The sequence below is a fragment of the Salvelinus namaycush genome, chromosome 8 (genome assembly GCF_016432855.1).
Source record: "Salvelinus namaycush isolate Seneca chromosome 8, SaNama_1.0, whole genome shotgun sequence".
NCBI classification, from domain to species: Eukaryota; Metazoa; Chordata; class Actinopteri; order Salmoniformes; family Salmonidae; genus Salvelinus; species Salvelinus namaycush.
The window spans coordinates 14916640-14931674 of NC_052314.1; the positions used below are offsets into that span (position 1 = coordinate 14916640).

Below are 15035 nucleotides of genomic sequence, written 5' to 3' on the forward strand. Positions count from 1 at the left end.
CAAACTGTTCACACCCCTCTTGTTGACGGAGATTTCTTGCAATTCTATACATTTTGCTATGTCTAATGCTAATGTGTATTCATGTGATATTTGAGTGACTCAAACATTACAACAAAATCTATGGGTTAAAAAACCTAGCGAAAAAATGCTAGCTGACATGGGCTCGTAGATCTGGACATTTCTGACAAGTTATAAATAGCTCTCTAAGGTATGCAATGACTGACATGACAAGAGGAACTGATGATGCACTACCCAATTTAGAAATTGCACCTTGTGCATTCTACTATCACAACTTTCAAGAGTAAGTTGAAAGCCGGACTGAGTTCCTAAAAACATATATAAAATAATAATAATAATTACAGTTTGGGAACCACTGGTCTAGTGGGACAGATATACTGTATGCGGAGGCGGCTTTAGCGTGAGCTAAGGGCCTCTCCTCCCTGTTCATATCTATGGAGTCTGGCTCAGGGTTAGTGGGGTGGGGTTAGCCTCCTCTCTCTCCCACTCTCCTCCCTGTGCATATCTGTGGAGTCAGACTCAGGGTTAGCCTCCTCTCTCTCCCTCTCTCCCTATCCATAACTGTGGAGTCAGTCTCAGGGTTAGCAGGGTAGAGTTAGTCTCCTCTCTCTCCCTCTACTGCCCTCAGTCTCAGTCTGGCTCCCAGCTGGAGATCTCTCTAAGTACCAGCAGATGTCTGGCCCTGAGATCAAGACCAGGGAAGACATAAGAAGAGGCCTCTCAGATGTGGGAGAGAGAGGCAAACCTCACGGACACCCCCCTGACAAACACACACACACACACACACACACACACACACACACACACACACACACACACACACACACACACACACACACACACACACACACACACACACACACACACACACACACACACACACGTGAACGTGCACACACATACACTCTCTGAAAGACATCCAGAAACGCACATGTGCAGCCACACACAGGCACACACAGACACACACACAATGGATCCACTCTCTGGCTGGGCTCAGATAAAGAAGAAAAGATAAGTAACATCCAAAAGCTGAGGTCGGATCTTATTATGACATCTGCTTGTCATAACATGACAGTCCTACAGCGGGACGAGGCAGAACTGGGGGAGGGAAGAGAGAGTGAATTGGTGTGTGTGTGTGTGTGTGTGTGTGTGTGTGTGTGTGTGTGTGTGTGTGTGTGTGTGTGTGTGTGTGTGTGTGTGTGTGTGTGTGTGTGTGTGTGTGTGTGTGTGTGTGGACAGAGACCCACCTTCATTAATAGAGATGATGTGGGGGTGTTTTAGGGATGACATGATCTCTATCTCCCTGCGGATGTGAACCATATCCTGATCATCCTTGATCTTCTCCTTCCGGATGGACTTGATAGCCACCTGAGGACAGAGAGGACAGACACGTGTTCTGGTCAGTTAAAGTGGACTAACAATCACATGGATACAAGTATGACAAAATGACTAGTGGGGTAGGTCAATCAAAATCAGCAATACCTCCAAACTGATTGTGATGATGAACCAACTCAGGTGAGTCAACACACCCACACAGCAAATCACAGACAACTAATCATAGTGATCGCACATCAGCAAACACATTTGGACAGCCAGGGAATGAAGAACACTCTGTTGACCATTGCAAAATGTCTTACATAACATAATCTAAATGAATACTCTCTGAACCTCCTCAACCACATAACCCTCCTCCCCAGAGCCCTATAGTGACCTGCCCACTGTGACCTCTGACCTCTACTCTCCCATTTATCCAGTCCACACAGACAGGAGTGGGTCAATTGACTGAGAGACACCGAGACTCAGTCATCACAGTCATCACAGGCTCTTGCTGTGTAATTTACTGTCTCTTTAGAGGAGAAAATGAAGGTGCTCTCTGAGGAAAAACAACTTGGCACGTGGTGCAGTAATGGAGGACTCCTTTGTACTGTGTTCACCCTGGTATTAACAGACAGCTTGGTCTCTCAAGTCTGTGATGTGTGTGTGTGTGTGTGTGTGTGTGTGTGTGTGTGGGGGGGGGGGGGGGGGGGGGAGCGGGGCGGGGCGGGGCGGGGCGGGGCGGGGCGGGGCGGGGGCAACTCCCCCAAACCTGACCCCAGTCTTATGGATATATCAGGTAGCACATCAACAAGAATAGGGGGTTTCTGTGCTGTGGGTTTCCATGGCAACTGCAACTCCTGGCAGTGTATGTGTGTGTCCCAGCAGGGGAAGTGGATTGATGAGCGAGCTGAACCTTCTAAACTAGTCCATGAAGACACTACGAGTGACAAACAAACACATTTTCTGGCAAACAGATGGTGTTGATTTATACCATACCTCTCACAAACACTTACACACATCGTACAGTGTGTAGGCCTACATCTACATCAGAGAGCTAATAATATTAATATCATCATATAATATAAACTCCACTAGGGCTGACCCCATTTAGTCCACTGGTCAAATTTAGTGGACTAATCCATTGTGGAGGCCACGGGGATGACACAACAGTATCACCAATAGTACATCTACCGGTATTTACCATCATTTCTAATCTACATTGTTTGTTAACCGTAATTTGTGTTAATGCATTCAATCTATTATTATTACAGTCTTACCGTTGTCATTGTCGAAGTGGACAACTTGTTTGCAGAGCGCACAACCCAGGCTACACTTGTGAGAAAAAAAGTGATGGTTTATTTCATTCCAATTACGAATTGTTCAGTAAGGATGTGCAACTGATTACGCCTAGAAGTAGGCCTAGGCTACCTGGCCTGCGCGCAAATGTAGGCTTATAAATTGTGCCCATTTGGGGATCTGATAGTATTTTTGATTGTCCTAACTCAACACCACTAATGAGCGGTGGAACTTCTCAAAGTAATTTCTTCTTCACCTCAAACAGCAAGTAAACAAAGTCTGTTTTTACATCATTTCAGAATGACAATAGTTCCTCAATGTAGCCTATTTGAAAAATCTTTCCAGCTCTCTCCCTTTCGATAACCACTCAGCATGAAAGGGGGAAAAAATGTCATGCTCTGATCCGGTGGAAATGACATAAAATAGGTCTACCTGATTACTTCGTATGTCTGTCCGGAGCTCACTGGCACAGGAAAATTTGAGGGCTCAGAATACTTTATACAATGTTGCAAGTTTGTTAGAGAAAGTTTCACTCTGGACCAAGTTGATAGTTCATACTTTTGTTTCAAGTTCCTTGCAGACAAGCCATGTGTAGCCAATGTGATATTTTCTAACTGCAGGCTGCAATGTTTCTATTTGATGGCTTTATGTAGGCTATTTTTACATTGTTGGCAATGGCAATAGAAGTTACTTTTAGATTTGTATAATTTTCATTTAGGTTTAGATAAATTGGAACTCCAAATGGAAAAGGTTGCCGACCACTGGTGTAGCCTATTACCGACAACTTCGGGAGCGTAATGGCAGAATCTGCAAAGGCCAGCAGCAGCAGGAGGAAGAGGAAGAGAGTTTCTTTCTTCTGGTTAGGCTCTCTTGAGTCATTTGTGTCTTAATTATTTAATCACACTGTGCTCAAAGCATCAGACAAGCTCAGTAGCCTACATATAGTTGATTTTATTAAAACACATAAGGTGTGTCTATATATGGAAAAGTACATGTTTTAAAATTTCAACCAGTGGATTGGTCGAAAGAACATACCACTCTTGGTCGACCAATATTTGTTTTAGTCGCAGAATGCCCTAGAATTCACTAATACGAAACATTCAGGTTTGAGCCCCATGGATTATTCTTACTACTGTATACTTGTACTGTATATTAATTTAGACTGCCTCTGTTAGCTAGGGAGGACAAAAACTTTCCTTACTAAGAGAAAGGTCCATTACAGTGAAGGCCAGTTCTACTCCAGGGCCAGGCACGAGTAGAAACCACATACAGTCACTGTTCCAAGCTAATTACGGTGTACCTTAATAAAAATAACCCAGGTCGGAAAACTCCTCATCCAGAGCATGACTTGATTACATAGAATAAAAAATATATATACGTATTAACAAGTAAAGGCCCTGTTTTGTTTTCACATGCTGAGTGGTAGTCTTTAGTCTGTTAATTATTCACTGGTCTTTATTGTAAGTGTTGTACCTCCATTGTTTTGTGTTTTCCATTACCTCATGGGGTCATCAACAGCAATAGTACTGTATTCATGTCATGCCAAATCCTAAACTAGTAGGACTGTAAGCCCACAGTCTGTCTCCATGTGAAGCAGCACACTGTCTGCACTGCAGGTCACTTTTTTCCACATTTGCGTTTTTTTATTTAAAAGTAAGAGGGTGTGGTTTAAGTTCCTATAAAAATGCAGTACAGGAGAAGGTAGTCTACCTGGAGACGGTACGGTATCAATTCACAAAGGTCTGACATGACCCTAAAGCACGTGTCAAACTCATTCCACGACGTGCTGCGGGTTTTCGCTCCACCCTTGTACTTGATTGATGTATTAAGGTCACTGATCAGTAAGGAACTCCCCTCACCTGGTTGTCTAGGTCATAATTGGAAGGAAAGAACTAAAACCCGCAAACACTCGGCCCTCCATGGAATGAGTTGGACACACCTGCCCTAAAGTCATGGGTACAGTGGTGTGTGTGTGTGGTTTAATTTCTACAGAGATATGTGGACGGGTTGAACTTTATCATGGCAGATAGTACAGTAGAGTACAGTATCAACAGGCCCTGCTCTTTGACCCTCAAATTAGACTGTTTGTAAACTCATTAGCTTAGAGAGACAGCATCCCAACAATACAGAGAGCAGACAAAGAGATCCACCCCTCCATCCGCCTAGGCTCATCTTTTATTCCCCTGGGATCCTGTATTGTAGTGGGTCACTAAACATGCAGGCCTGTAGATTAGAGCTGGGCGATATGGACAAAATCCATATAGTGGTAAATTGCCTGAATTGATACGATAATGATAAATAAAAACTAGCTCATTTTCCCCCAACATCGGACAACACCATAACTTCAGACTCTCTCCAGCGGTTGGAAGATTAAATCACCTCGAGTTCAACATTTAAATGGCCTTGATTGTTTCCAAAAAGTAATATATATACACATTGTGGGACATGCTGTATATTGTAAAATTTGACTGCCGACAGACCACACATCATTTAATATCCAACTTTTTACCTAAATTATTCCTATTAATTTATATGTTAGTATTAAACTATTATATACTTTCTCAAAACATCCTATTAATCTGTAAAACAAATAATGAGACATTATTTGGTTACAACACTGAAGAAGATGTTGGTGGAAAACCATTTATAAGAGTCTACAGGAGGGCGCACCGGGCTACGCAATGAAAAGTTGATAGGCAAGTCATTTTTTTTTACAGGAAGGCTAGCCAACTAGTCAACTATCTAGTAAACACTTTGGATACGAGGTTGGTCTCTCTTTTTTGAACAAAATAACTGTAATTGAACAAAATAGTAAGGTGGCAAATAACTGGGGACCGTATGCCGATAATACAGGACGTATTTTTTTGCTAAACCGCTTATCAAAAAGCTGATAGTAGTAGTATTTCCACTGAAATGTCAAACATGCTAATTGCTAATCCATTAGCTAACATTTTTACGACATGAATAATCACAAAACATTGATTAAATGCTGATCACAAGATAACACTGTTGAAGGTAATATGTTTCTTAAATGCTGTTGAAAATGCCGATAATTTGGGGTGCTACGCTATAATTTTATAACATGAATGTGCACCACAGTCTATTTTGTATTATCCTTTAAACTATTTCTCTAGTATAGGCTACTTATCGTAATGAACGATATCAGCAAAATGCCTGCGATAAGTGATCAGCATGGTTGGTGTCGATCATTTTCGGTTTATTGTCCCAGCTCTACTGTGAATCATCCATTTGCCAGCTGGCTGTCACAGTATAGTGCAGCCCTGCGCTTGTCTTTAAGTGGTGGGCTATTACTGTCAATCAAACAGATCGCTGCCCTGCCGGCCTGGCTCAGCCAGCCTCTGCCAGGTACACTCCTCCTGCTAGGCTGTGTGCTGCAGTGTGTTTGATGTGAGAGGCCACGCTCCGCTCCACTAGAGCCTGACAGCGGCCGGTGTTTTCTCAGCCCATTAAAATAGATGAGGTATACATCACAAGTTCCCGCTTTCTCTCTGAAGATCATGTTCATGTGTGTGGATGGAGAGAGAGATAGTGTGTGTGTATTAGGGGAGTTGACAATAGCAGGGAGGACCCTATGACTGATTACGAGAGCAGAGCCATCTCTCAGTGTAGTATGTTTACCACAGAGCCAGAGAGAAGAAGAAAGAATGCTGATAACTGCATGACTACCGCCAATAACAGTGAATCTATGTATTTTTCTCCTCCCAGTTAATCCTCACTGAATCCACTGTTTGGGGTGAGGTAATCTAGTGCTTTAAACTCATATTAATGTGACTTTGTAACCCCTTAAGTGAAGCCCACCCCTACCATTATGGTGGAGTTCTCTTTAAACTGCTCTCCCTTCCCTCCATCCTTCCCCTACTCCCTCCTCATTTCTCCCTACCTTTCTACCTCTCCCTACCTCACCCACCAAACCCTCCCTCCTTCCTCCCCTCCCTCTGCTTTGGACCCCCACAGGATATTAACTTTCCATCCCTGTCTCATTTCCTGCTGGGGATGGCCTTTCATGTGTCACTGCTCCCTCTGGGCCCTGCTGTCACCACAACCTTTTCAGGAACACACACCCACACACAGTACAAACGTGCGCACACACACACACACACACACACACACACACACACACACACACACACACACACACACACACACACACACACACACACACACACACACACACACACACACACACACACACACACACACACACACACACACCCTCCGTACTGGCAACATCTACAGCATTACAAATGCACATGAGCATGTGCAAGAGTCAGAATTGCATACACATTTACATTTGCACATCCAAGCTCATGCCCACATACAGTAGTCCAATCAGACCAGACATACAGTAGTCCAATCAGACCAGATATACAGTAGTCCAATCAGACCAGATATACAGTTGTCCAATCAGACCAGATATACAGTTTTCCAATCAGAAAATACATACAGTTGTCCAATCAGACCAGATATACAGTTGTCCAATCAGACCAGATATACAGTTGTCCAATCAGAAAAGACATACAGTAGTCCAATCAGACCAGATATACAGTTGTCCAATCAGACCAGATATACAGTAGTCCAATCAGACCAGATATACAGTAGTCCAATCAGACCAGACATACAGTATGAGAACAGACAGACTGACTTTCCATCCAAACCAAGCAGCCAACACACACAAGAGAAGGGTTTGCAGATCCTATGTCTACAGGCTCAGTCACTTTCACTAACACATATGTTCATGCACCCACACATCTAATCAATCTCTCTTTAATGACAGTCCCTTCCAAGCTTCTCACACACACACACACACACACACGCGCACATGCAAGCACACACACACACACACTCCTCTCAATCTATTTCCCCTTCTGCTCTTCTCATTTAGTCTAGCTGTTAAAGAAGCCGGCACGCCAACCAGGGAAAGTAGAACAGGCAGAGCCAGAGCAGAGGGATTGCATAACGGTCTGTCACCCTGTTTTAATCTCTATCATATGGACACCAGAGGCTCTTTAGGCCAGGGACCATGTACAGCGCTCTCTAAACACCAGGCCAGACACACACACTCTGGGGCCACAGCCTGTCTGTACACTCTCTCTCTCTCTCTCTCTCTCTCTCTGTCTCTGTCTGGGTGATGCTTAACCGAATGTACTCAAGTGTTGATTTACAAAGGGCCCATGGCCACTTGTACTGCTAATAATGTTGTGACACATTCAATGGAAATGGTTCAAGTTGATTTATTATTAGCTCAACACTGTTCCAGGATCAGCTCTGCTGCCTGGCATTTGAAATGGAACCATTTAGGGCTGGAGAACTAAGCTAGGCCAGGCTCACTGATAGAGGAGGAATGCATGGGGATCAGGGAATACCATCACTCCATACATTTCTAGAATGATGTCAGGGCATGTGGAGATGGCAATGACATACAAAGTGGTATTGCAGAGGTTATTAAGGGATATAACATAATAGCCTAAAAATGTCACAAGATGTGATTAGGCTACTTAAACAGACCCAAACACACCCTTAATTTTCAAAACACCCAAGCACCCTGTGTGTTTAATGAGTGGAGAAATGTGTTATAAAGCACTGGCTGCCATAAAGCACCAGTCACCAGGCAGGCAGGCTGGAGGAGCTATTTGAGCTATGGGTTTATGGTGCCCCCACCAAGCATGCATGTGTGTGTCAGGAGCGTTGGACATGCTGACCCTACTGAGTTTTCCTTCTGGCATTCTGAATCTGAACACACATATGGAAAGTTCATCTCGTTCTGCCAATGGGGAACATGGGTCAAATTCTGCAGCAGGAGGAAAAATCTGGTCTCCAAGTATGGTGCATGAGGGCAGATGGCGAGCATTCAATGACCAAAAAAGTCATAGAGAAACATGAAGAACATATTGATCAAAACAGTACCAAGACACAAACAAAAACCAAACAGTTAAGGGACATTGGTCAAAATGACAGGTCATTCAGGATGCTATTATTTTAACATGCAGTTAAATAAAAAAAACAGATTTGTTGTTCTAGGCCAGTTCTCACGTTTGAGTTTGCCAAACTAGGAACCTCTTCACCTTAAAGCAATACCTTGCACAATTCCAGCCCATTCAATGTGAGTAGGGGGAAGTATCTTGGAGGACTGTTGGCCGGTTTCAGTGGTGCATATGGTTGGGTTCATTTAAGCTGCATCAATAAATCAGTAGCTAGTTGAACATCTGCACTTAAGCATCCGTTCGCGAGGCACTGCTGGGGACAGCGCGCGTGCTGCAGAGATTCCCAGGGCCTCTAGGGCCCTATGAGCACGGGGGAATTCCCAGAGAGGGAAAAAGACTCACACGCCTAGAGCGCAACAAAGTAGCTATTTGGGTATTTAGGGCCTCTTTGTTGTAGCTATGTTTTCTATGACTCCGGATTGGGCCTCAACAGTAGCCTGCAGTCTGTAGGCCTAAATGATATGAGCCGCATTCTAATAACCTTTACAGAGGTTATGTACAGGGTGCTTCAAACCCCTATGCGGAAAGAGCGCTTTTAACCCCTACCCCTATCCATAACGAGAGTTGTAAAGTGGCTCACCTCTCTCCCTGAGTGCCGTTCAATTGCCTTCTTTACTTTGCCATAGGTCCCTCTTCCTAAAGTCTCGAGCAATTCGTAGCGATGTTTCAGGTTATGCTTGTGGTGGTGTTTCTTGAAGCCTGAATTTCTCCTGCTGCCATCGCCAACTGCCGGTGTCTCTGCCATTGAATGACCGACAGGTATCGGTGGAGGGGACAGGTCACCGCCAGATGGTTTACCCGATGAGGTGAGGGTTTGTTTGGACTCAGGACGGGTCAGCCCTCGGTGGGCCGAGAGAAAAGCTGTATCCATCTTCTCTAGGGAAGTATTAAAACTAACTTCCCACAGTTAAAGATCTTAAACTAAGCTATTTGTTACAAATATTGATATTATAGTAATACTTTATTATAGGCCTAATAATAGTCGTAATAAATACAATAAATTACAAGGAACAATGCGTAAATATTATATTAATAAACATATACATTATTCCGATTGTCTAATGATCACTGCCTTTGTTCATTTTTTTCTGATCAAAGAATTCTCTCCACATCTATTATCCATTTGTCGCCTTATAAGAGTGAGTCATTATTATATGATTAAATAAAAAAGCTAAATATTACAAAGGAAACATCATCTATCTTGACGCGTCTGATACATAATGCAATGTATATTATGTATGTCTAACTATAAAGGTATATTCTAGGGCAACAGTCCTCTGAATATGTATTCAGAATTCGACAGACCAATGCATGTCAGAAGCTGAATCCACTTTCGATTGATGTCTCTTCGGGTATAGACAATGGTGCTCAACATTGAGCAATCCAAAAAGAAAACATATTTAGGTTAATTAAAACATCGGGCTATTCTATTCTCGTTATCCGTATAGTAACTGGCCTTGTCTATCTCGCAGTCTTTCGTTTATTCTGGGTCGTTCACATAATCTACCGTGAAAGTGCTGCCAACATCGTCAACTCTAAACTAACAGGCGAAACCTTCAGCGTCATCGCCTCCCGAGAAAGCAGCGACGAAACCGGCGTTCTGGATGAAGATCACCCTCATTTTGTCCTCAGGTGCAACGTCATTCAGCTGCTGAACTCTGTGTATGGCGCGAGTGCTCCATGCCCAAGTCGACTTTAGAGATGCGCTATGATCAGATATGTCAAGCTCAGACGTTTTGAATATTGCCATGGTCGTTTTGCTCTCCTTAATCGTGTGCCCTTCGTATCTCTTTCTCTTTATTCTCTAACGTGAGGGGCTGTGAATAAGGAATGTGAGATGATCGAGTCCGGAGGCGGAGTTACAGTCCTCCTCCCCTCTGTCACTCTCTTTGTGCTCCCTACCTCTCCCCTCCGTTTGCGACTGCTGCTGACTGACTGACTGCGTTTCACCCTGAACAGGTAGTCCAATGCAATGTTATCACTAAATAAATGTTGCATAAGTGCATTCATCCTCTCTGATGACATTGATGGAAGACAGGCAGTGAGACACATTGAGAATCTGGCTCTGCAGAATTCAGAATTCAGAATCTGGCTCAGTGTTCCTGTCTGTCCCTGGGAACAACTTAGTATTATGTCATCATGCATAATGAATTAGATTTTTGTTACATCTGGTTCTTAGAATGGAATGCAACATAATCTCAGAAGAGATTATCTAATTAATAGACCATTTTGCTGAAGGCTACGTTGGATAATACTACTGAGCACTGCATGCAAGAATATCTCTTGTTATTACATGGCCACTTAGTGGAGATACATTGTATTGTAAATTGTATTAAATCAAATCAATTAAGTAGCCGAGATCAAACGAAGGTGTGGCTTTTGCCTATTTAAATACAACTAACACATATTATATTTGTACATTTTTTATTGACTATTATATTTCAAATGTATTAACTATTTCAAGATTTTCCTACTACCTTTATTTTTTACTGTAATGTCTCTTTGCCAATAATAGCCATGGAAGGCTACTCCTCTCCTCTGGGCCCTCATCCTCCAGCCAACTGCAGCATCAGATGGACCAGTGCCGATCTGCCCCGGGAACCTCACCACCAGTCCACTGGGAGTGTATTCAATGAAACATTGCAAGTTGCAGCTAGAAATGAAATCTACCTTAAATTCTACTTGACAGATGATCATAGTTCAACACAATACATATATAGCCGACTGTTATATCCAAGTGTTGCGCACCCCTGAACAGACCTACTATGCCCAGAGCTCCTCAAGTCACTTCTGGTCCTAATCTAGACCGAGACTCCCAGAGGTCACCAGGAGATGACCGGATGGAGCCTGCAGCTTCCTCACTGAAGCATCTCATTGGGTTTACTGTAATGGCTCTTGTTATAGCTGTGTTGTGTATGGTGTAATTTATACAGAGAGAGGGGAAGTTTATGTCAAACAGCATCTGATTAGAGTGACCCGTTTTACTTTGATCTCTACAATAGATGAATACATTTAAAACATTTGTGGTATTTTTCTCTCTCTAAACATGGTCATCGGAGTATCCATTTATAGCAACACTGACTGAGTCAGAGATGTGTATCTGATATGATGCAAAGACGGCCTTATTTGCACTCTCAGACAATATGTTCTTGGACAAATATATAATGTAAATACTGCCCTCTACTGTGGAGAGGTATGGAGACGTCCCAGAAACTAATCTCAACATTTCCCAAAGTCAACCAAGAGGTCCAGTCTTTACATAACTAATGGTCATATTTTTCTCCTGACGCAATTTCTTTCAAAACAATATCAGCAGTTCCAAATAAATATATATTCCTCTCCACTAGGGTTTCTGATTTACGAATTTATGATTTTAGAGTTCCCAGACTGTCAGAACTCAATGAATTAACCATCAGACAGACGAGCATGGCTGCCAAACGACCATAAAAATATATTCTGGGCAGCACCTGTGGAAATAAATGTAATGGCTTCTACATAAAAAAATAGAGATGTTAATATTCTTGTATTTGTCGCAGCCGCCTCTTGGAACATATGTACCCTTATATCATATTTTACAAAGAATATTCTAAAACAGATGTCACTATAGATCATTTTCATAACACTGGAACATGATAAAGAAAGACAAGTCTTAAGTTTCCATGCCAGTGTGTTCAATAATAGTAAGCTATGACACTTAACACAAGGACACTTGTCCTGTTCCAAATGTCCATTTCCTTTTTCTCTGCAATGTACTCAACCAAAAAGTTATAAAATATATTTATAAAATACCTTCTTTAACTTCATGGTTACAAAACACCAAATAAAATGAATGAGTAATAATTTCTAAACTGCAATTTCACATTGTGCTCTTGGTGAATGTGAAAAGAATTTCTCTGAACTCTGGAGCATCGATCTCCTTGAAGTGCATGGCTACATCCCAAATGGCACCCATTTTCCTATAGGTCTATAGTGCACTACTTTTGAACCGAGACCTATGGGCCCTGCTCAAAAGTAGCACACTATATAGGGAATAGGTGTCACGCCCTGATCTGTTTCACCTGTCCTTATGCTTGTCCCCACCCTCCTCCAGGTGTCGCCCATCTTTCCCACTTATCCTCTGGGTATTTATACCTGTGTTTCCTGTCTGTCTGTGCCAGTTTGTCTTGTTTGTCAAGCTTACCAGTGGTTGTCCTGTCAGTGCATGTCTTTAACCAGCCTTTCTTTTTCTCGTCCTCCTGGTTTTTGACCCTTGCCTGCCTGACCACTCTGCCTGTCATCCTGTACCTCTGGATTACTGAACTCTGCCTGACCACTCTGCCTGTCATCCTGTACCTCTGGATTACTGAACTCTGCCTGACCACTCTGCCTGTCATCCTGTACCTCTGGATTACTGAACTCTGCCTGACCACTCTGCCTGTCATCCTGTACCTCTGGATTACTGAACTCTGCCTGACCACTCTGCCTGTCATCCTGTACCTCTGGATTACTGAACTCTGCCTGACCACTCTGCCTGTCATCCTGTACCTCTGGATTACTGAACTCTGCCTGACCACTCTGCCTGTCATCCTGTACCTCTGGATTACTGAACTCTGCCTGACCACTCTGCCTGTCATCCTGTACCTCTGGATTACTGAACTCTGCCTGACCACTCTGCCTGTCATCCTGTACCTCTGGATTACTGAACTCTGCCTGACCACTCTGCCTGTCATCCTGTACCTCTGGATTACTGAACTCTGCCTGACCACTCTGCCTGTCATCCTGTACCTCTGGATTACTGAACTCTGCCTGACCACTCTGCCTGTCATCCTGTACCTCTGGATTACTGAACTCTGCCTGACCACTCTGCCTGTCATCCTGTACCTCTGGATTACTGAACTCTGCCTGACCACTCTGCCTGTCATCCTGTACCTCTGGATTACTGAACTCTGCCTGACCACTCTGCCTGTCATCCTGTACCTCTGGATTACTGAACTCTGCCTGACCACTCTGCCTGTCATCCTGTACCTCTGGATTACTGAACTCTGCCTGACCACTCTGCCTGTCATCCTGTACCTCTGGATTACTGAACTCTGCCTGAGCCTGCCTTCTGTCCTGTACCTTTGCTCTTACTCTGGATTATTGACCACTGCCTGCTTTAACCTGTCGTTTTCCTTCCCCTGTTGTTTCAATAAACATTGTTACTTCACACAGTATGCACTTGGGTCGTACCATGATAGCTGATAATAGGGTGCCATTTCAGACACAGCCCATGTGTTCCTGGCAGGTATTTACTATAGAACCCCTGGGCCACTGGCAGAGGTCACTCAGGTCACTCAGAATAACAATTTCAAGATCAACACAACTACTTCGGCACACAGTAGGCATCCAAAATATAAAATGTATCATAATATGACTGTTCTTTTCTCTTTAAAAACTTCTTACGGCTGAAATCGCGTTAACTTCTTATGGCTGCAGGGGCAGTATTGAGTAGCTTGGATGAAAGGTGCACAGAGGTGCCCATAGTAAACTGCCTGCTCCTCAGTCCCAGTTGCTAATATATGCATATTATTATTCGTATTGGATAGAAAACACTCTGAAGTTTCTAAAACTGTTTGAATTATGTCTGTGAGTATAACAGAACTCATACGACCACTAACAGGTCCCGATCATCATCATAAAGGGTCAAATAAAAATTCAACAAATACCTCATGCAACAATACTGTAACGTTAGTAGGATAAGATATGCATCTTTTAACTTATTTGCCACGTATATAAAGCTCTCCACACGTCATCGTCATTAACAGTTGGAACAATTGAAGAGTGAGACAGGAAAGCGACAGCAGCAAAGTCCTGTAGTGGCAATACTTTGAGAAGTTTATTGAGAAGGTGATGAAATGCAAACTTTGTGAGGTTGAATTGAGCTACAGTGACAGTACAGGTGCAATGCTGTTAGGGAGGCACTGTGAGACCCAACCCGTTGTTGGCAGCAGTGCGATAAGGGATGGAGTGAGAAAATCATTTCTGATTACAGAAGTGATTGCAGTTGATATTCAGCTTTTCTCAATGGTAGAGGATGTCAGCCTCAATATCCTAATGGCATATCTAGAACCAGACTACAAGATGCCATTTCGAAAAACTGTGACGACCCTGATGGAAAAATTGTACAATGGTTGCTTAGCAAGCACAAAGCACGAGCTCTCAAACACCATATGTGGCATTAACAACAGATTGTTGGATGTCTATGAACATGCTGTCATACATCACTGCAACGAGCCATCACATTGATGAGAAGTGGGACTTCAACAGAGATCATGGAGAGGAGAGGCACACAACAGAGAACCTAAAACTGCATTAAAACCATTGCTACTGAGTGGGTGGGGGGACAGCAGTAAGGGGAGCGTCGTCTGGTAGGGTTTCCTCTAG

General features: G+C 43.2%; 1 protein-coding gene across 1 annotated transcript in view; it reads right to left on the bottom strand.

The window, feature by feature from the left end:
* Positions 1-9525, bottom strand: part of LOC120052426 (NUAK family SNF1-like kinase 1) — a 34310-nt gene extending 24785 nt beyond the window's left edge. The window contains exons 1-2 of the mRNA XM_038999311.1: positions 9214-9525; positions 1266-1386 (exon numbers count right to left, since the gene is read on the bottom strand). Coding sequence (XP_038855239.1) covers positions 1266-1386; positions 9214-9504 — 412 coding nt within the window. The 5' untranslated portion in view covers positions 9505-9525. The remainder of the gene's footprint in view (positions 1-1265; positions 1387-9213) is intronic.
* Between the last annotated feature and the right edge of the window lie 5510 nt (positions 9526-15035).